The 23577-nt window shown below is 50.1% G+C and overlaps 1 protein-coding gene across 2 annotated transcripts in view; it reads right to left on the bottom strand.

The window, feature by feature from the left end:
• Positions 1–3649: 3649 nt before the first annotated feature.
• Positions 3650–23577, bottom strand: part of CCDC47 (coiled-coil domain containing 47) — a 454951-nt gene continuing 435023 nt past the window's right edge. For both annotated transcript variants that reach the window (XM_069634111.1, XM_069634112.1), the window contains exons 12-13: positions 5211–5378; positions 3650–4441 (exon numbers count right to left, since the gene is read on the bottom strand). In XM_069634111.1, the coding sequence (XP_069490212.1) occupies positions 4361–4441; positions 5211–5378 (249 nt within the window). In that variant the 3' untranslated portion in view covers positions 3650–4360. The remainder of the gene's footprint in view (positions 4442–5210; positions 5379–23577) is intronic.

Raw genomic sequence — 23577 nt, forward strand, 5'->3', positions numbered from 1 at the left:
CTAGTTTGAAACACGTGTCTGTCGTTATTGGTACTCCTGTCCAGAGAATTGCCTAGCCACCTAAGTGGGTGGAACCAGACTGATATGCAAATGGTTATTTCTCCTCCCCTTCTCACCCTGTTCCCAAAGGGGTCCCACGGGGAGCCTCCCAGTCTCCTCTCCTCTTTAATCGCTACCTTATTCACCTCCTGGCACTCATCCGCGCTCATAACCTTACCTGCTATAACTACGCGGATGACACCCAGATCATTTTCAAGATAGTCATGTTGCCAGCCTCCTCCAGCCCTGACCTTGCCTCTTTGAAATCGACCACTGGATGACGGCTAACCCCCTTCTCCTCGACCCTGGCAAAACTGAAATCCTAATATGCTGTAAAACATATCTCCTCCCCCAACTGACCCCCTGGCTGCACTCTCTAGGAGCCCCATCCACAGCATCCACCTCTAAAGAATCTTGGATGCATGCTGGACTCCGACTTATCACTCACCACATCAACGCCATGTCCAGAACTTGCCATTTCAACCTACGCATCCTCAGGCGAATCTTCCCTCATCTCTCCTACCCACAGGAGTCTCCTACCCACACAGAGTCTCTGCAATCCTTGCCATCATCTTTTCCACGTTAGACTATCAACTCCCTCTATCTAGGCACACCAGTGTATCAGCTCAGGATACTCCAACCAAACTAAAAGAGTACTACACTGGATGCCTATCAACTGATGGGCATCCTTTAAGGCCACATGCATCACACACCGCACCATCCATAATACTGGCCCAGAATTCCTCCAGGACAAGCTCACATGCTACCATCCCACCCGAAATTTGCAGTCCCCCTCGTAACCTCCCATCCCCTTACAACTTCACTAGAATGGGAGGATCTGCCTTCTCCGTCCAAGCCTCCACCATCTGGAACTCGCATTACACATCCACCGCAATGAAGACTACCTCTCCTTCAGAAAGGACCTCAAAACATGGTTAGTCCCTGCGGCAACCTGAAGTTTCTCCCCATACAACTCTAAAAGTTTAGTTTACATCCAAAATATTTCCCACTGCAAGGGGAAGGACCGACTCAGATTCGATCAGCAACACTAAATGCAAAGCGCCAAGTGACGCATCAAGGTACATAGTCAAACACCACTATGTGGACACCAGCCACGGGCATGGCATCGCACCCACACACACACCCACCTACTCGCATCCATACCCCTCCATTATAAAACGCAATGCACAACAGCCATCAGACTGTAGCTACGACATACAACATTTGGTCTAGCTGGACACAACAAACCTCCGGCACTCAAATGTAGCTTTGACTGCTTTGGTAGGTTTGCAGATGCCCAGGTTGTCGTGGGGAATCCTCTCCTCTTATCCATCATCCCTTCCCTATGTCTGTTGCATTTTTCATCCCGTTGTGTCACGTCACTAGGGAGTACATGCACCAGCACACAACTGCAATGGGTCACCCGAGGAGAAAAGCAACAGACTACAGCAGAGCAAGTTGCTAGACAACGATCCGGTGGATCCTTGTTGCCTAGCGTTCCTAGTTATTCCCAGAATAGCTGTCATACTGTTTCTTCCCTTGGCTCCTTCTATTCTCCCATTCTCTTCAGTCCGCTCTCATTTTGCTCCAGTCACCGGATGATTGTACCTATGGGCTGACCGGACTACTCTTCTCGAACCGCACTTGCTTCACGATTCTGAATTTCGTTTTGGATATTTGACTTTTGAATAAAAAATACTGCAGCCAGTGTGAGATCTGTAGAACTTGTTCAGGCACCCTCGCCTGAACTATTTGTGGATCTGTGAACGCTCGTTCCGTTCCATATGCGTCCTTGTACCGCCTGGGTATAGGTCAACCGCACTTTAAAATTCCTGTTTTTCTCTTGCGGACCTCGTTCCGTTCGGGTGTATAGCACTACCCGGACTTGGTAAACTACCAAGATAAATTGTCACTCTCACCACTAACACCCAGGTAGATTGTTCACATTGGTGAAGGGAGGAGTGGAGAGCGCTTGTACCTACCACACAACCCTATACCGGGAGAGGTGAGTTTGATTTAGGCGTACCACCTGACACCCTCCCAATTCCGACATTAATTCTGACACCTAAGCTTGTTGACATGTTTGCTGTTGTCACACAATACATTAATACTCATTTGAAATTTAAAAGTATGTAAGCATCTTTCAGTGGAGGACTGTGGATCTTTACAGTAGATCAGCAGCTTCATACGCAAGATCGATATGACCTTCGCTATACACCAGAAGAGCATTCGTGCCCTACCTTATTTTGATTACTGAGATAAAGGTTTCTTACACAAAAAGCCTTCAAGCCACCTTCATCCTTTATGGAAGCGCTGGCTACCAAAAAGGCTATATTATCAGACAGGTTTCATAATACCATGTCTTCATAGGTCCAAATGGTACCTCCACGTTTCTTCTGTAGGGGGTGTGTGAAGTAGAAGTGACAATTAGGGGTTTAAAACAGCAGCTGTTGTATCCATTATGTAACTGTACAGTGGGCTCTATGAGGTTTCCCCTTCTATATACCTTTCCGCAACTTACCACCTGCATTCTTGCAGAAAAAAAAGTGGTAAAAAAGGTGGCTAAAAAAAAAACAAATGTGTAATTAGGCAAAAGTGTGCAACACCGTCCAGTGTGCACATGTGGCCCTAGATATTGTACAAGATGTAGTCAATACCGCAAGAACAGCACATGGAATCATTACAAGCATGATGGACTGATACTGCAAATCACCCACAGCTTGTATTTGTTCATTCTGGCTCATTGGGACGCCTATCAAATATGGCTCTTGCCGGGGTTTGGCTTGAGGGGAGAAGACTAAAAAAACATCTATGCGGTCCTCCACATTTAAAGACTTCCAGAGCACATGTATCCTAGTACTTCCTTCCAGGGTACCTAGAAAATGCATCACTGGAAAGCGCTTGTTACAAGATATCATACTTTTCCCTCTTTCTAGGTCAGCATTCCGCTTGAGTCACCGTCTACCATTAGAAATGCACCTCTACGTAGACAATCACTTTACTACCATATCCACCACAATGTAGGTTTCCAGTTTTTAGGTTTTGCGAAACCCTTTCGCAGTCCCACTTCTCTGCCCCCTCACTGTTGCAATTTTTCATTCTTAGACTACCATCTGGTTACCAGTCAGGGCATAATATCCTAATTTCTCAGACAAGTCCTTGTGCAATAAGGCCCATAAGGCGGTGATTGGTGTAGTGTAAAAGCCACGTAACATAAGAGAGTCCAAAAAGTTACACAAACCTAGATGTATATGGATGGTCAGGCAAGAAAGAAAAAAAACACTGCCCCACTCAAACTTGGATGATAAACACAGCCGGTAAAATGGCTCAGCTGGTTGAGTGCTCGCTGCTGCGATCTGAGCGTGGTCTGTAGGTTGCAGATTCGTATCCTGGCAAGGCCAACTCAGCCTTTCATCCTTCCGAGGTCGATAAATATTGTATGTAAATATGTGCTCTGTAAAGCGCTTTGGATTAAGGCGCTATATAAATAACACATCATTTTAGGCCAAGGGAGGGAGGGACATTATGGTGACAATCAAGCAAAAATTATTTGAGACCAATAAACTGCATCACATTTGAAATAAGTCACAAAGGACGATTAACAACAAAGTTGTTTCCACGAGAAACCTACAGCTTTAATCATTAATCAAAAGTTGTTCCACATAAGGAAACCGTGTATTATGAGGGTTGTTAAAAGGGAAAGGGACAGTCTCAAATAAATAAGCAGTTGATTCCATGATTATTTAAAAACATTTGCAGTCTTTTTCCTCGAATGTGGGTCAGTCCTAGTCTTCAGGAATCTAGTATGCTAGGGCTGCATGGCAGTAAGAGTCCAACATAACTTTAAAGCAGATCCTGCATTCAATTCTTTTGCTTCATACTCAACCCCAATTTTTATTGCAGCAGCTGTGGCAAGAGAAGCAGTGGATGCAGTTTGAGGTTTGAACTACAAAAACAAAATGGCCTTTCAGGAAGTAGCACATCTTCAATCCATCATGGAGTGCTGTACTTTTGGAAAGGCTGACACTTGACTGACTTATCTGCAAAGCTTCTCTTGCAATACTTGTACATATTAAAAACACACAATAAAATCATGTGATTACTAGTAAAAATAAAAGGCCCCTCCCCTTTTCAAGCATTCCTTTTGCATTAGACTACAAAAGAATATGCTGCTGGAGTATGCCGCTTGCATCTCGCAAGAGCCTAAAGTGTTCAGAGTGTAATTCTTGTGAACGGACGGTGCGAGGAGCACAGTGTATGCATGAGTGACACAGGGTCATTGCCTCCTGGCCAGTGACACCATTTAGGTGCCCAGAGGAAATTACATAGCTTTCACTTTTATTTGCTTCATTTTCATCTGCTTCTTCTCCAGCTTTTTCTGCTCTCTTCGCTGAGCTGCCTCCTGTGAATGATAAACACAGTCAGTCGTTAAAGTTCTATGAACATCCAAAACAAGTTTCCAATCCTCTCCCCTCTGATCGACTGAAAAAAATAGCATTGGTATCAATGTCTGTCCTCCTCCTGCTTAAGTGCAAATCTTTGGAAGACTCTTCGTGCACCCACACTGTAACCCATCCTGATCGTTCGTCAGGTAAGAAAGAATGACTTTACACACAAGCATTCCCATACACATCTGGTCAGAATATTACTAAAATGTTGCACCGAAAATTGCGACCCTTTCAGTACTGCGCCTTTGTGCGGTAATAAAATGCCAACCCCCACTACACATGAATGGGAGCAGGGGTTGCCGGGGTGTCCCCCGCTCCCCTTTTTCGGTGTAGTGGGGGTCAGGGGTTGCGGGGGACAATTATATGAAAGCGGGGGACAATAAAGAACACGTTTTTTAAAAAGGACCCTGCGATGCCAGTTCAGCCCACGCTAGTCTGTTCTAAGCATGGCATTGGATCCATTCCCAATAGAGAAGCAGAAGTTAATCGGTGGCATCACGGAGCAGTTTTTTGTGAGAAGTTGTGGAGTGGGCTCTCGAATTAAGGTGGTGATACTTTCAAGGACCATAAGGCTTGGTGGGGCGGGGGAGGGGCGGTGACAGTCTAGCCTTGTGGTCAGAGGGGCAGAGAAGGACGATTTTTCCAGGGTTACAAGGGTAGGCCAAAAGATAAAGTTTTTGGTGGGGGAAGCAGCAAAAGAAAGGCAGCCAAACACCACATTACCTCCAGCCTGCGTTGCTTGTCGGGATCCTCCTCATTCATAATCCTTTCCTTTTCAGCACGTTTCTTTTCCTCACGCCGAGTCTGCGCAGCCTCCTGTCTCTGCACATGTGTTTGCTTCAAGAAGTTCTCTTCCACCCGGGCTCGATTTTTATCTGCTTTTTGTTTCCCCTATGGCAAAAATGATTGCGAAGTTTACAGGCAGATTATACACTTCAAAAACACCACACATCGCATCAAATTAAGAAGATCAAACAGCCATTAGACGACTAAACATTCTATATTCTGAAAAAGTGTTTCATAAAAAAAAACCTGGGTCAACAAGTCCATTCTGTGCTCTGAAGGAGATGGAAGCTTAGAGACTGTGCTCCCGTTTCTCACTAAAATTGAAGGCTCAAGAGAAATATTTTCTTTAGATTGGTGCCAAAAACCAGGAGTTCTACACAAGTAAACAACTTGCCATGATACAACGGAACATTTCAGTGACTGAAAACCATAGGAACATAAAACAGAATATTTCTCCATACAAATGGTAATAATGTTGCCCCCTTTTTACAAAGAGGTTCTAAAGCTAGCGAGCATGGGTGAGGGCTCAGTGGAGAGAGCGTGTAGGGCAGTGGTGGGCAGCCTGTGGCCCTCCAGGTGCGTTTTCATCATACAACTCAGGGGACGAGGCATTTTTAGAATCAGCACTGGTGGGGGGGCGCTGTTGAGCAGCCTGCAAGATGGCTGCCTAGCTTTCAAGCTCCGTGCCCGACTGCTGAATATCCGCCTGCATCAGTGGTTCCCTGCACCATCCGACACTGGGAGCGAGTGTGTTGTGTTTGCCGTCCCCGGAGCGACATATTGATCCATGTCGGGGTGAAAAACGTAACTTTATCACTGAGCAGGGCCCTTCTTTCTCCTGACCCGGCCCCTCGCTGACAGAGGCCTGCCGGGCCGGGCCGGGCCGTGTGTTGAGGATGCGGGCCCGGCCCCTGTATGTTGCTGTGATTTTTACTTCCTAATCCTTGCGGAGCGGCAATCTGCTTCTGGTGCCCTGTGAAGCCGCACTATCACAGCGGGATTGGCCCTCCGGAGGACGCTGGAGCGGCGGACTATATTTCCTCCTTGCCTGGCCGCCTGCGTACCTGAACCTCTGCGCGTCGCTTAGGCGGCGCTTCTCTCCCGGTCCTGTCCCCCCTGTGGCGAGGTGCGCCTGAAGTTGTTGCTGTCCCGAGCGGCTCCTCATTCCTGGCTCGCCCTGAGGACGGGCGGGCACGGCGGATGCGCCCGGTGGTGCGGTGGCGACTCCGGCTGGTGGCTACCCCAGTGACTCATCCAGCCACACGAGGGGCTCCCGAGGCAATACCGCTGCCCGGAGACAAAGCGCCCTCCCCTGCCTGCGTCCGGCCTGCCGGGCGCCCCCCCCCACGAGGTGCCTATGGTGCTGTGCTGACTGCTGCCAACCGCCACGAACTTGGACACTGCGGCCCATCCGCATATTTTCTTCGCGATCCCCTGAGAGCGGTCGGTGCGGTTGAGGCCTCGGCTGAAAGACTTGAACCCTGTGCCAGCAGGTGAGGAGGCTGCGGTGGGTGTGTGCTGAGCCCCCGTGTATCTAACGAGCGCATGGCTCGCCTGCAACGTGAGTCCCCACCGGATCTGGGATCTCTATACTTATCAAGCAGCTGCGGACCCGTAGGCCCGGACGATAAACAGGACTTTGGCCCCTCCGTGATTTGGCATGGGGAGCGACACCGCCAGGGACCGGCCCTGGCCACATCCGGCCACCCAAACTCTGTGCCTGCCTGGCGGTCTCTGTCTACACCCCCCTCCTGCTGCTGTTACTGGAGTCTGTGCACCCACTCTGGAACGTTTTTGCCCAGTGTGCAGCTCAGCCCTACGCCTACACTGAGTTTGGATTCCTGCTAACGGGAGATTGAGGCACTCCTTGTCCCGATACTGCTGTACCCAGGGGGCCCCAAGGACCACGGACCTAACACCCTGCAAAGGCTGCCCTGTGTCGCTCCGGTGCACTCCTGTAGCATGCCAAGTAAATCACGCAGGGCCAACAAGGCGGGGGCAATGGACAAATACACTAAGTCACTTCCCAGACAGGAGCAGGGAGGGTCACCCCTGAACCAGGATGATTCTGAGGCACCCTCGTGCCCCCCTCAGCCTGACCTCACGACCTTAATGGAAACCATGGCGAAAAACTTTGCGTTACTCCACGAGAAACTGGATGACATTAATGCAAGTGTTGCCTATATGCGGGCCAAATTGGATCAGCATGGTACCAGGCTGGCGGAGGCCGAGACACGAATCGGGGCCAACGAGGATGGAATGGACACTCTCCAAAACACTGTCTCTGAGCTGGTGCGTGATATGAAGCAAGTCAAGGCAAAATGTGATGATTTGGAGTCCAGGTCCCGTTGGAATAATCTGCGCATCGTGGGGGTCCCGGAGTCCACCCTTAAGGGCAAGATGGAGCAGGCTGTTGAAAATCTGCTGAGACCTCCTGGGTAATATCCAACTCTCCCAGTTCTTCACGATCGAGCGCGCTCATTGGGCGCTGACCCCCCCCGTCCCAAGTCGGGGGACTCCCCCAGGCCGATCATTGCCAAGTTTTTGAGTTTTAGGGGCAGAGACCATATACTTCGCTTGGCCCGGTAGAAGGGGGAACTGAAATTTGAATCTCAAACTATTAGAATTTTTACAGACTTTTCCATCAGTGTGCAAATGGAGTGCAAGCAGTTCAACGGTGTGAAAAAGTTGCTCAGGGAGAGGAAAATTGAATATGCTATGCTGTTCCCGGCACGTCTGAAGCTTACTCATCGCAATAAGTTATATTTTTTCACGGTGCCAGAGGAAGCAGTGAAATTCATCGAAGTCCACATCCCGCTTCCTGACTGGGTCGAGGAGCCACCACTTGATGGCTGAAGAAGCGAACACCGACCCGCACAAGTGGTCCGCCTTGGGCGCCGCTAACACACGCGCTGTCTACATCTCCCTTGTTGTACTCATGAACCTTGCATTCCCTATATCCTCTGCTATGCGTAACCTGTTGTAATGGCTCCCTGAATTGTACTAATTGATACCGTTACTAGATCCACGGTGCATTGCACCAATCTCACACTCAAGTTGGGTTAACGGCAACAGCGACCCCCGCTGCAGCTGCAATGGCGAGTTTGGCATGTTATGACTGTTGGATGCGCCCCTGTTGGGCGCACAGGCAGGTGTGCCCCTGTTCCGTTGGGCGTGCCTGTGTAGGGTCTTGGGGTGGGTTTCTGTGCACTGCTTGGTTGGGGTGGGCAGTGAGGGTGGGGGGGGTGGCAGGATTGAGGGACGTCATCTCAAAAATGGCAAGGAGAGTATGGCTTGGAGTGTGGAAAGGTGTGTCACTGCATCGATAACCATCATACGGTCAACAATCAAAGCTACGCGATGCTGGGATGTCCCGTAAAGTTGTAACATGGCTATTGGACTAATGTCATGGAATATTCAGGGGCTCAGTAATTTAACTAAGGGCCGCAGGATAACGGCGTACGCTCAGAGGCATGGGGTTAATATTCTCCTTTTACAAGAAACCCACGCTCTTGCGCATCTCTCATCCTCTCCGGCCCCGGCATGGGGCACCAATAAATTCTACACTGTATATTCCTCTCAGTCCAGGGGTGTCCTAACCTTGATTCACAAATCAGTGGAATTTTCCTTACGTACTAGCCACATAGATCGGGAGGGTAGATACGTGATCCTCCATTGTCTACTAGCTAACACGGAGTGCCTGTTGGTCAACACATATGCCCCGAGCATAGACACCCCCGACTTCTTCGATGACATCAATACCCTGCTTCTGAGATACATCGGGATCCTGGTTATTTGGGGGGGCGGGGGAGAACAGGGACTTGAATCTCATACTAAACACCGAGCTCGACAGATCAGGCACTGCACACAGGACGGTATCCAGTGCCGGTCGTCGGCTCCAGGCACACATGAGCCCAGCTAGCCTAATCGATGCCTGGAGAGCACTTAACCCACTGGCTAAGGAGTACACGTTTTACTCTTCTGCACACGACAGTCATTCCAGAATCGATCTCTTTCTTCTGTCGGCCGGGTTGATGCGGAAGAATCTCAGCATGCAGATATTACCACGCACGCTTTCAGACCACTCCCCAGTGACACTCGACATTACCTTGCAGCCTGCACTACCTCGCCACTCCAACTGGCGATTTAAATCTGAGGCATTACATGACAGTTTTTAAGGCCGGCATCCTTGCGGATGTCAATTCGTTTTTTAACAATAAACGCCATGACACAACTGTTGGGGTCCGATGGGAGGCTTTCAAGGTGTTCATCAGGGGGATGTGCATCTCTAGGGAAGCTGGGGTCCTGAAAGACATTAGGAACTCTTTGCAACGCTCCGAGACAGAACTCAAGGAACCAGAGCGTGAATACGCCACTGCTCCCTCCCCGCCGAAGCTGGCACAGATACGTGCGGAATTGGATACCTTTGAGGCACATGCCCTCAGGGAGATACGATATTATGAACGACCCATTGCGGCTGGTAAATATGGCGAGGGGGAAAAGACCCGGTCGAACCCTGGCCAGGCTGGCCCGGATCGAGGGGGGCAGAACCCGGATTGACAGTATTAGGAGCAAGGACGGTTTTCAACATTGGGCTGACCAACCCATTCTTGAGACCTTTTCGGAATTTTATGCTGCCCTCCATGCCCCGCAGAGTGAGCATAGCCCTCAGGACCTGGATCGTCTCCTTGACAGTATCCATGTCCTATATATCCCACGCCACTAAAGAGCAGCTGGACGCTCCCATCTCTCTTGATGAGATCACTGAGGCTATCTCTGCCCTTCCCAAAGGCAAGGCCCCCGGTCCCGATGGCCTAACCGCTGAATTTGATCAAGAGCATGTTGCTTCACTGGCCCTGCGCCTGCATGAGGTGTGGGCTGAGTCCGTCCGCCTTGCCACTCTCCCCCAGTCCCTACGTGAGGCTATTATCACTGTACTCCCCAAGCTGGGCAAACCTCAGAGGAGAGTGGCTCCTACAGACCTCTTTCTCTTATGAATACAGACACCAAAATATTCGCCAAGATTATTGCGAACAGGTTCCTCCCCATCATGACGTACCTAATCCATCCGGACCAAAGCGGCTTTGTCCCTGCCCGTTCAGCTGCTTTAAATATCCGGCGCCTATTCAATGTCATCTCCAGAATTTACCCTAAAGCTAACACGGTTGCCCTGACACTAGATGCCCGAAAAGGCATTTGATATGGTTTCATGGCAGTACCTGTGGGCGGTGCTGGAGAAGATGGGAATTGGCCCACGCATGCTCTCCTATATCAAACTGCTTTGCACAAACCCAGTGGCCAGAGCCCTGGTTAATTCTCATCTCCCTTCACCCTCCACAGAGAGACGCGCCAGGGGTGCCCATTTTCCCTCCTATTATTTGCGATGGCTATTGAGCCAATGGCAGACAGTGTAAGAGACAAGCATACTCGTAAGGGGATTACGCCTGCGTGACACGCCCGAAATTATATCACAGTATGCGAACGACGTGCTTCTGTACATCAAGGACCCCTTGGTCCACTTAGACCCAATCATCCGTGAGATAATCAAAATAGGTACATTTTCGGGCTTCACTATAAATTACACTAAATCAGATATCTTCCCTCTCACACCTGCAACCCCTCAACCGTCATGCGAATTCCCGCTCAGGTGGGCCCCAGAAGGGATTAAATATCTCGGGGTCCAGGTCTCCCTGTCTAGAGCCTCCCTATTGGCTGACAACTATGATGCTGCTGCGCAGCATGCGGAAGCTAGAATGAAGAGGTGGAGTCAACTCCCCCTGTCCCTGGTGGGAAGACTGTCGCTAATCAAAATGATTATAGTTCCAACGCTCCTATATATATTCGCCAACGTCCCACTCTGGCCCAGGAAGCACTATTTCACAGACCTACACGCGGCGTTTGCCCGGTTCCTATGGCACTCCAGGGCCGTCCGCCGGAAATAGCAGCATATGATTTTACCATATGAGAAAGGGGGTTTTAACGTGCCGGATATAGCCCGATACTGGATTGCTGCACAAGCCCAACACGCAACTCACTGGTATAAACACCAAGACCCACCTCCTCATGTCAAACTCGAGATCCTGGCAACCGAGGAGTTAAATGTTATGTCCCTGATCCTCTTCCACTCGTATCAATCCGACGCCCCGGCTGACCCAGTGGCCACCACAATCAGGGCATGGAAACAGATGCTGCAACCCCACTCTGAATCCGTCCGTACTATAAATGACTGCCCATATGGTCATTCCCAGGCCTCGCCCCCACACAGGATAAACTCCTCATGCAACACTGGCTGGCCTTGTGGTATCGGGCGCTTGCCGACCTGTTCCCCGAAGGGAAATTCATCACCTCGCAGACATGGAGGACAGGACACTCTGGCTCACCACTGGAGTTACTGCAATACTTTAGACTCAGAGCGGCAGTGCAGGACATGTGGCCCTCATACACGGACGAACCCCCAGAGTCCTCCGAAATCTGTTATATTGTTAATTCTGCAGGGGATAGGAACATAATATCCGCCCTTTACAAAATGCTGATAGAATGTACTGCAGAACCATCCTATAAGATTCGGGATGCATGGAGCCAGGAACTGGGGTTGGCAATCACTGACGAGATGTGGGCGAAAATGTGTACACACACGTAAGGTCTCCGTCAACTCTAGATTTAGATGTGTGCAATATAAACTCCTTAATCACCTGTATTACACTCCCTGGGTGGTTGGGAAGTTTGCACGAAATCAACCACACGTTTGCCAGAGATGCAAATCCAACGAGGCGGATCACGCACATATGTTCTGGTCCTGTGGGGCGCTGGCCCCGTTTTGGGAGGCTGTGCTCGAGGCCCTCTCGGAGATGGTGGGGTTTCGAATTGATCCTGACCCTCTGGCTGTGTTGTTTGTGCTGTGGAAGGGAACGGGGGCTAAGCGGGTTGCTAAATTTTTGAACGTGGGAGCCATAGTGGCCAAGAGATGCATCCTGCAGTGCTGGAAGCGGCGATCACCCCCTACGCTAGAAATGTGGCTAAAGGCTCTCACCTGGACACAGGTGTGCGAGGAGGACTAGATCAATACATTGCCTGTGAATGCTCGCCCAAAAACGTGTGGCCAGAGTTCTGTAGCTATTTGAATAGCAAAGCTGATCTGGAGCTCCTATCCTCGCCCCCCCATCGCCAGATCAGACAGGGGTGTAAACTGAACTGTGGGTCCCCTCACTGGACTTGATTTGTTCTTGTGAATGTGCACGCCTTGTTACTAATGCACTGATTGTTGTCCGTACCTTTAAACATGTATCACAGTTTGTTGATACAGTATGTAATGCACCTGCTATTGCTCCTTGCCAATAAAGAGAAGTTTAAAAAAAAGAATCAGCACTGGTATGCGATTGAGAGGCCCCACATAGTGGATACACAAGAGTTTTCCACACGTTGGTCTAACAAACCTCTCTCTAGGTAGTGTAGGCTGAGCAGCAAACCTTAGACATGGGAGATCCAAGTGTTTGGTGTAGAGAAGGGGACTGCAACTGTTGGCTCTCCAAATGATTTGGTCTGGAGCTCCGGTCAAGCCAGCATAGTCAATGTTGAGGGATCATGGGAGTTGTAGTTCAAACCATCTGGAGAGCCACAGATTGCAAACCCCTGGTATAGAGGTAAAGTTAACACGGATTGGTAAGTATTAGAGGCCCACAAAGGTGTATTAACATATATTATGGCACACACAAAGTATCACCCAAGGAGTAACTACACCACACCTTCCAATGGGAGACCATTTTAATTAATAATAAACTGTTAAAAAAAGTGTCCTTACCTAGCTATATAGTTCAAGTAAAAATATTCTAATGCGGTTAATTCACAGGCAAGTACCTTGATAGGGAAAAGCAGTCTGGGAGAACTGTTTAGATGGATTTCTAGAATCTGGTCTGGTCGACAGATTTTAGGTGGCCACCTAGTTATGATGAAAAGGGCGCTCTGAGAATTTAGCCAAAACCCAATCAAGATAGTGTGGAGAGCGATCAAGGTTTAGTCTCAGTATGACACACATTAATACAATTTCGACAGTCAGACTTAAAAATAGTTATTTGTTTTAGGCCTAATAAATACAGTGGAAAATAAATCTAAAAAGTTAGTTATCACAGCACTATAATACAAATATAACAATCACAAGCAGGTTCACGTAATAAGCATGAGATAACTTAACTAGGTAAGCAAGTTAGATGTAGTAAATGGGAACCAAATCACAAGAGCAATACCCTAACTTGAGAAGTTCAAACCCTAAAATGAGTGGGGCCTTGTGCAAAAAAGTCACTGGGTTCAATACAGTGTTTCTCACCAATATGTGTTCTCTTTAGAAAGTATGCAATAGGATGTTGTCGTGATAGTTTCAAACTATTTCAAAGTGATTCAAGAATTTGCCAAAGGAAAGGTAAGTTCTCATTTCTTCTTTTTTTTTTATTTGCATTTAGTTTATTATAAACCTTTCGCATTCCATCATAAATATTCATCATTACACATCTTAAAAGAATTCACATTATACAACTTCATATGCATAGTGTTAAAATGTTACGTTTAAATCGTATTTCTTTACTCTTTCAAATACTTTTTTAAACTGATCGCCTCAATTATCAATGAAGTATCCTGCACAGCACAAACCACTTTCCACCACTCTTCTGCTGTAATTGCAGCAAACTGAAAAAAACGTTCAAAATATTGTGTTCTCAAATTAGTTAGACCTGTACATGATAGAAATGTGTTTTAGCATTTCCTTCTGATCAATACTCTTACAAAACCTACATATATTGGCTTGTTCGTGCAAGTTGTCAAAATGTCTTGCATGGGGTACAGATTGAAACGTAACCTTAAAAAAACTATTCCCAAAATGTGAGTTTGGGATGCTCATTAAATGGGGAGGTAAAACATTAAAAGTTTTATCTTCATCCATGAAATTGTAAAACAATTAAAAACCTCTGGAGAGATCCTAGGGTGGATTCACGATGTAGAGGGCATAGAAAGTGCATGCACCCCCTGCTGTTTGGAGTTTAACTGGTAGATGAACAATATGGAACAAGTTACTTACCTGTAACTGTTGTTCTCCAGCGTGGGTCTGGCATGGATTCATATGCTCATGAATATTCCCCGTCGTCAGGCTGGGAATCCTCGGTAAAGAAAAATTAGTATCAGTTTCGTTTCTGATCTGTCTTTCTTAGTAGTAAACAATCACTGATCCCTGGGTCATACTGCCCCCAGCCAATGACTGCCCTCTCCCTAAGCCCCGCCTTTGGCAGCCATCCTCAGATTTGGTAGCACGCCAAGTGGCAGTATGACCAAGTGAAGAGCCGCAGAGGGGTAGGTGGGAGGGTTTGCATGTGAATCCTTGCCAGACCCATGCTGGAGAACAAACTTGTTCCTTCTCCAGCATGAGGTCTGGCATGGATTCACATGCTCATGAATAAAAGAATACATAGCAGTATACACATGCACAACCACGGGAGGTGGCAACAGGCTCGACATTAAGCAATACAACAACTCAACATTAAGCATATTTTACCTCCTCACCAGGCTCACCTTAAGCGAACAGGTTACGCAGCACTGCTTGGCCGACCCTGGACTCCTCCCCGGAGTCCCGATCGACGCAGTAGAATCTTGTGATGGTGTGCGTCGACCTCCACGTAGCAGCCCTGCAGATGTCCAGCAGGGGCACACCAGACAGGAATGCCGTGGTAGCAGCGATCGCAGCAGTCGAATGGGCTCTCGGACGGCCGGGCAGCGGTCGGTCTGCCAACCAGTGACAGTGCATGATGCAGCCAGAGAGCCACTTGGAAATGGAAGTCTTCGAGAGAGCCTTCCCTTGATTCACAGACCCAAAGTTCACAAACAGTTGTGACGTCTTCCGAAACTCTTTGTGCGGTCCACGTAGAACTTCAGCGCTCTAGCTACATCCAGCGAGTGCAAAGTCCTCTCGGCCGGCATCGAAGGCGACGGGAAGAAAACTGGTAACACCAAGGGCTCGTTGAGGTGGAAGTCCGACAGCACCTTGGGCATCAAGGAGGGGTGCGTCCTCAGCACCACCCTCGTGTCATGAAAAGTCAAGTATGGAGGCTTGCAAGATAGAGACTGGATCTCTCCTACTTGTCGTGCGGAGGTGATGGCCACGAGGAACGCTGTCTTCCATGACAGGAGCCTCAAAGGCGCCGAATGCATAGGCTTGAATGGGGCCCCCCCCCATGAGCCTGGTCAGCACCACATTAAGCTCCCACGCCGGGGCAGGAGCCTTCACCGGCGGGAATGATCGCAATAGTCCTTTCATAAATTCCTTCACCAGACGATGAGACCACAAGGACGCCCGTCCCATAGTCCTGGTATATCGGGAGATGGCAGCCAGATGTATTTTGATGGAGGCGCGAGCCAGTCCAGCTTTGGCCAGCGACAGTAGGTACGGCAGCACTTGAGGGGCCGTAATCCGCAGAGGGTTAATCTTCTGTGCACGGCACCAGACAGAGAACCTCTTCCATTTATGACCGTAACACTTGAGAGTTAAGGACGCCCTGGCCTTTGCAAGAACCTCTCTGCAATCAGCCGGTATATCGTACCCTCCAAACTCTAATGCTGCAGGAGCCAGGCCTGCAAGTTCAGCGACTGTGGGTCGTGATGGAGAATGGCGCCTCCTTCTCTGGAGAGAAGATCCGCGTCTGCCGGCAGCTTGACTGGTGGGGACGTTGACAAGTCCAGAAGGTCTGGGAACCAGATCTGCCTCGGCCACGCCGGTGCGACCAGGATCATCCTGCACCTGGACTTCTTGAGCTGGTTGATGAGGCAGAGCAGCAACGGCAACGGAGGGAACGCGTATAGAAACAGGCCGTCCCAAGGGAACGAGAAAGCATCGCCCATGCTTCTCGGCTGTGGGAACCTGCTGGCGAACCTCTGGCACTTGGAGTTCGTCGCCGTCGCGAACAGGTCGATCTGGGGTTTGCCCCATCGTTGGAAGAGTCGATCCACTTTATCCTGGCGCAGTTCCCACTCGTGGCACGAGCGCAGCTCCCTGCTGAGTGAGTCGGCGATGGTGTTTTTTATTCCTGCCAGGTGGAAGGGAACCAGAAACATCCCCTTGGCAATGGCCCAGTGCCACAGATCCTGGGCCTCCTTGGATAGGGCTGGGGATCTGGTGCCCCCTTGCTTCCGTATATAGAACATCGTGGTGGTGTTGTCGGTGAAGATCCTCACCACTTTGCCCTTGAGGGACGGAAGGAAAGACTTGAGAGCCCAGAACACTGCTCGGAGCTCCAGAATGTTGATGTGGAGAGACCTCTCCTCCAGGAGCCAAAGGCCTCTTGCCTGGAGGTCTCCGGTGTGGGCCCCCCAACCCTCCAGAGAGGCGTCCGTCGTCACCGTCTCCTGAAATGCTGGGATTTGAAAGTCCGTGCCTGTCGTGAGGTGAGCACGGATGCCCCACCATAGGATCGCCCAAAGGAACTCTTCGTCGAGAGGGATCCTGTCCTCGAAACAGCCTGTCGCCTGAAGCCAGCGGGCATCGAGGAACTCCTGTAGCGGATGCATCCGAAGTCTGCAAAGGGGTACAAGATAGATGCATGAGGACATCATCCCGAGGAGGGACTTGATGGACCTCACCCTGGCCACGTCCTTGGCTAGCAGGTGCCACACCTTGCCCAGGATGGTCTTGGTCCTCTCCTCTGAAGGGGAGGCCAATTGCCCCACTGTATCGAGCTTCACTCCCAGAAACAGTGCTATTTGCGATGGAACCAGGTGCGATTTGGGGTAGTTCATGGCAAACCCCAGCTCCGTGAGCAACCGGACGGTCCTCGCCATGTGTTCGACAGCGAGTTCCCTTGTCCTTGCCCGGATTAGCCAGTCGTCCAGGTAGGGGTAGACGTGGATCCCCTGCAGGCGCAGCTGCGCCGCCACTGGTGCAAGGCACTTGGTGAAAACCCTGGGTGCCGACTTTAATCCGAAAGGTAGGGCTCTGAATTGGTAGTGGCGTCCCTGAACCACGAACCTGAGGAACTTCCTGTGTCTTTTTATAATAGGGATGTGGAAGTAAGCATCCTCCAGGTCCAAAGACGATAGGAAGTCGCCTTCCTCCAGCTGTCCCAGCACGTGCTGGAGGGTGACCATCCTGAATTTCTGCGCCTTGATGTACTTGTTTAAGCGACGCAGGTCCAGGATGGGGCGCCAACCGCCCGTCTTCTTCCTGAAGAGGAAGTACCTTGAGTACACTCCGGAGCCCCAGAGCCTTCTGGGGACGAGCTCGATGGCACCTTTCTTGAGCAGCGCCCTTACCTCCAACAGCAGTTGAGGGACGTGATTCTTCTTCCTGGCCACGGGAGGAATGCGAGGGCACTTCTTTTGGAATTCCAGCGAGTGCCCGTTGGCCAGGGTGTCCAACACCCAACCGTCGGTGGAGATGGACTCCCACACGCTGACGAACTTAGTCAGCCGGCCTCCCACTGGGGTGCTTAGGTGGGGGCCCGACAACACGGCCGGGTCAGTCTTGCTTGGAGGCGGCCTTGCCGCCTTGGCGATGACGGCGAGATCCCCCTTGCTTGCCGCGACCTCTGTAGGCCTCCTGGGAAGAGGAGCGGGCCGCCTGGCGGTAAGTGGAGGAGCCACCGCTGGAACCTTTGGAGGCACCCTGTCTGCCTCTGGAGCTCTGAAAGGGACGTCGCTGTTGAAGCACCCCTAGGGCCCGGGCCATCTCCGAGTCGGTCTTGATGGCCTGTAGAGACTCATCCACCGCCTTACCAAAGAGGTTGTTGCCGTCGAACGACATGTCCAGCACTCTGGTCTGGATGTCCTGGCGAAAGTCTGTCGCCTTGAGCCATCCTCATCGTCGGAGGCAAACTCCGTTGCCCAGTTGGCGAAATCTGGTATCGGCAATGTCCATTGCCACCGTTATGGGGTGATCCGACGCCACCTCGCCTTCCTGCAGAATTTCTAGGGCCTCCGCCCTCTTGTCGTCAGATAGGAAGTCTAGCAGTGGAGCTATCTTGAACCAGAGCTCCCTGTCGTAGCGGGCCACGATCGCTAAGGCATTGGCTGCCTTAATCGTCGTCGCCGCCGACGAGATGACTCGTCGTCCAATGGAGTCCAACTTCTTGTCCTTGCTGTCCGGAGGGGAAGTGGAAGTTGAAGCTGCCGCATCCGCTGCCTTCTTAGCCACTGCCAAGACGACAGTCCAGCGTGGGCTGGGCCCTGAGGCACAAGGGGGCGGCATCGGGGACTCGGTACTTCTTCTCATATCTGTCCCTCTTGGCGGGAGTCGTGGAAGGGTTCTTGAGGACAGCAAGCCCCTCGTTCCAGATGTTGAGCAAAGGCACCGCGAGGACCGTCTTCCTCTTGGCCTCTCGTCGTTGGTACAGAAACCCTTCCTTTTTTTGTTCTTCAGGGCAGAGCGGGAAGAGCTTGGATGCCCTGGTTATCAAGGCGTGGAAAGAGTCAATTTCGTCGGCTGGGGAAGCCCGCGGGGGTCGGGGGGTGATGACGGGATGTCCGCTGTGTCATCGCCACCGTCAGCGTCCATCCCAGTCGCTGTGTCCGTCGCCGTATCTTCTCTAGGGTCCGGCGAGGACGAGGGGTCCACAGGTCTCGCAGGCACGAAGGGCGGAGCGGGGTGGACTCTCCTCCGCTTGTTCGGAGGGCTTCCCGACAGGCCTGGTTCTGGATCCTCCGTCGGGGTCTGTGGTAATCTCGTCCTTATCTTGGTACATAAGGATTGGATTGCCAACAAAATGGCCACCAAGCTATCCTGGGGCTCGGGTAATGGCTGCGACGGACGGGGTGGCCGTTCCACTGGGCCCTCTACGTCGCCATCTTTGATCACGTCAGCAGGGACCGCCCCCTGGGATCGAACCCTCTCGAACCTCTCGGCGAGGCCTATAGACCTCTCGTTGAGGCCTATGGACCTCTCGTTGAGGCCCTTCTCAGTTTCCACCAGCTCCTCCTCAGAGGCTGATTCCGAGTCTGTAATGGGCACCGCCCCCCCTCTTTTTCAGCCGGGGGTCTTAACGATGGGCTGGAAAGAGGATTCCCTCCGCGGTGGCAGGGATACTCTGGGCCCAAAGGCCGTTTCCACTGGTGTAGTCTCAGCCGGCTTCGCCAGGGTCGCAGCGACCACTTCGATAGATGCCTTTGCCCGCTGGATCAAAGCCCTCACCACCTTAGGTGCGTCCTGGGCCTTCGCCTTGGGGGGAGGGTAAGCGCCTCGCTCCCCCTTCGAGATCGACCGGGTCCGCTCCAGCGGCTTACCCAAGTTCTCGGACTTCCTCTTCCCCGAACCAGAGCGCTGGCTCGTGGTCGAACGTGCCGGGGAAGTAGCACCCTGCCTGGCAGCCGAAGAGCCCGACCTTTCGGTCGCTCCCGGTGCCCGCGGAATTGCGGTGCTTGTCCTTCTGTTGGGCCCCCGTCGCCGGGGTGCCCTCACAGGACTTAGAAGCCCGCTCAGACTTTTTCTTCGCCTTCTCACCTGCTGTGCCCTTCTCCAGCCAGGCAGCTAGGCGGGAACGACGATCTTGTTTGGTCCGTTCTGAAAGGTTTTTGCAGAACGCACAGTCCTTCTCCACGTGTGTCTTGTCCTCATGAAGACAGTAGAGACATTGCGAGTGCTCGTCCTCCTTGAAAACGTTCTGCAATCCGCATCCCGGGCAGCACCTGAACAGCTTGGATCCGGGCGTCGAGCTTCCCTTGTCCTGGGCCATGTCCGTTGAGGTAGGCCGCAGATCTTCCGGAATCCTACAAAAAGTGTAAACTCGACGAAAACCTCACTCTTGAGGGGCGTAGAAGAATTCCTAAACGGAAGTAGAAACGGTGGAGCTTGAGGCTTGAATAAACCGGAAAAAATGAGAAAATCTCCTGAAAAAGCCTGAAAACGCAGCAAAAAACCAGAGAGCTAAACACAAGGACTCCCAACACTTGAGCGTGCAGTAAAAATCTGAGGATGGCTGCCAGAGGCGGGGCTTAGGGAGAGGGCATTGGCTGAGGGCAGTATGACCCAGGGATCAGTGATTGGTTACTACTAAGAAAGACAGATCAGAAACGAAACTGATACTGAAGATTCCCAGCCGGACGACAGGGAATATTCATGAGCATGTGAATCCATGCCAGACCCTATGCTGGAGAAATAGTCCTTCCCCACCTTCCTAAAAACATGCTCTTAGCAGCACGAGTATGTTTTTACCATAAAATGGAAGGGGACAATGCTGCCATCGAAGCTCGAATGGCTGTGCAAAGCCAAGGACATCTACGAGATGGAAAGTCTCACAGCAGCACTGTTCGAATCACATTCACACAGACATGCAATGGCTTCCCTTCCTGGAGTATTGGGAGTGGCATAAAACTGCCTCTCAGAGTTCATTGAAGAGACACGCAAAAGGGAATGTGGGATGTCTTCCTGAGTCCGAGCATGTGGGTACCCCCTGGAGAGTGAGACAGGTAACAACGCCTTAGCGCTAGCTATTGAAAAACAGACAAGCACTGTTCAATGTGTCCTTGCCTGTTCAACTGAGACACGCAACGCAGAAGATCTTCGAAGAACACTGTTGGTTGGTATTAGCGACTTACTACTCGCCCTCATTCCCGTTGTCCAGAGAAGGGGGGTGGGGAGGGGGGAGATGGAGGGGTGAGGAAATGGGAGAAAGGGGGGGGTGGAGTATTAAAAGGGAAAACGGATCCTCCGTTTGCTTTGTTCCGAACCAGTTAAGCAATGTTATCCTTATGCAAATGTTGATCCTAATAAAAATATATTTTCCAAAAAAAAAACAAAACACACTCTGGCTTCTTCAAAAGCCTGGATCCAATCATTTAACCACAGTTTCTTTTATCAACTGGCTTGCGATCAAAAAGTCTACTGGAACTCCAAAGACCTCTAAACAGGCCTGTCTAAGATCCAGAGTGCTTACCTACAGCTCACATCTTCCTCTTAAGAAAAGCCGGACTGCTCCTATACCGTAGATTTCACTAAATACAATTTCACCTACTCAGAAATCTTTGAATCTCTTTTTCTTCGAATTGGTTAGGTAAGCAAGTACATTTTAAAACATAGATGGGGTGGGGTAAGGAGATGGAATAAGGTAGGGGGAAGTGGGGTGGGGAGCAGGTGGTCTCACCCCACATAATAAAGAATTTATTTTTTGAAGGAAAACAATTAGAAGATTTTGCCTTTAGGTGAAGTGGATTCACTGAAATCACAGACGTTCTGACTGCTCTGCCAAATTGTCAAGGTCTTCAGCTAGTACAGACTGATGCCAAGAGTTGGGGACCCACAAACCACTGGGATAGCTTACTTAAGTCTTACTGCCAGTAGGACTTTAGGAAAACTCCCCCAACAGTAACTGCAGCGCATTAATCCCTCCACCCCCCTGTTTTCGTTGTAATAAACCTTAGAATAAACTTTGGTTTATTCCATTCGGTTGCTTTTTGATAGTTTGATCCAAAAGTTGTTTTAAAGGATAGACAAATATTTGTATCTGTAATATTGTTGAGAAGCCTTCTGGAACATTTTTCACCACCACAGAACTCTTCCTACATCTGTCCCCTCTACTCAGAAGAAGATTTGTGACTTTTGAGCACAATGCCCCATCCAGGCCAGATTCTAGAAATCCATCTCAACGGTACCCAATCCAGACTCTTTCAGCCCCATGTACCTCAGGGAAGTTACTTGGAAAAATCGGAATAAAGGGTGTGAGTTTACTGCCACTTTTGGAACACCACCTCTGCCAAAGGGATTGCATCAGTGCAAAGTCTGCTCCCTGTTCTTGACTAGGAATCCGAACAGGCGGAAACCTAGTTTTGCTGAATTGGAAGTATGCCCTTAATTTTGTTCCTTTACCCCTTTCTGTAAAACGTTCTTTTATAATGCATTTCTTATCTGTTGAGTGTAGCCAGAATTTGTGCACAGGAATTCCCATCCCACCCCACATCTGGCCAAGGTACTTCCCTGCATATTGAGCGCTGTTAGGAAAGTTCTCTTTTAGCAAAGTTTTCTCCATAACCGATGGACTCCCAAATCCTTTGCTTTTGTTCTTCACCATGCCTTGACTTTTTACAGTTGAGTGAAGCCCTTTGGCTTCACCCCACTCAGCCTTTGCTCAAATGTTATCAGGAAACTGACTAGTCCTTTAGGCTGTCAGTACTGGGAAACTGTTTCCCTTAGTCTTTTGACTTTGTGCAATGATAAAATGTTACACAAAAAATGAACAATGCATCTTCCAATACAGCTCAATGGGGTTTCTCTTGTATGTCCCTAGACTACACACAAAGGGATTTTTTGGTTACCTAAGGTTTGCCTATGGACAAACTGGTGGCAGCAGTAACGTTTTCATACTTTTTACTGCACTTTGTTAGCCTTACCATGTTTACCGCATTTGGCTACTAACAGTGACTAGTGTCCCAATATGTCCATGCCACAAGGTTTTTTGTTGTCCCTTGGCCTTGTTCCTGCTCTGCCAGGTCAGGAAAATCCTGTTATGGTCATGCACTTGCCCGGTCAAGGCTTGCTTTTCGCAGGCTACTGCATACCACGTGTGCAGGGTCCCAAGAAGTGAGCTGGGACTGTTTGGTCCCAATCCACATACTGGTGGTGCCCGAGTCTGGTGTGCATGCTTGAGTGAATCCCACAGTGGTCTCCAATTGGACCACTGCTGCTGTGCATGTGTGGGGCAGATCTTGCCATTAGAGGGCCGAGTCAGATCACTCTCCTGACATTGGGATAAGGTGTCCTACAGCCATTCCAGCAGATTTGAAGGAGAGTCGAGAATCCTGTCATAGCTGTGAAGACCTGTGGTCGATCCTTAAAGAGGCCTGGAGACCAAATCTTGTTGGGAGTCCAGGTGGAGCCCTGTCTGGCTACCGATCTCCGAAGACCCTCATAAGTGCTTCAACCTTCAGGACCGAGTTTCAGCCTGGAACTTCAAGGGTCGTGAGCTCGTCCGACAAGAGGTCCTCCTGCAATCAACGGTTCCTGAGTGTTAGGCAAAGTTTGTATGCAGTACCCTCTGGGACTACTACACACAACTAGGACTACAGGTGTAAGCAAAACCAACCTTTGGTATAAGTTGGTACCACAGAGTTTTTGGTAGCGAGCTGAGCAGCTAGGCTCATCTCAAGAGGGAATGTGAGCTTGTAAGGGCATTACACAAAGGTCTACAATGACAAGTATTTAGATAGACACTTATACTCAAGGTTTCTTGGTAAAACAATTCTTAAATTTATTACACAATCATTTATAAAGCATTCACTAAATGAGGCAACCAATATCACACAAAAATACTACAATACTGATCACTAAGCAGTTGAGCTCCCTTGAAGT

This window comes from Ambystoma mexicanum, chromosome 13, assembly GCF_040938575.1.
Source record: "Ambystoma mexicanum isolate Mex_15411 chromosome 13, UKY_AmexF1_1, whole genome shotgun sequence".
NCBI lineage: Eukaryota > Metazoa > Chordata > Amphibia > Caudata > Ambystomatidae > Ambystoma > Ambystoma mexicanum.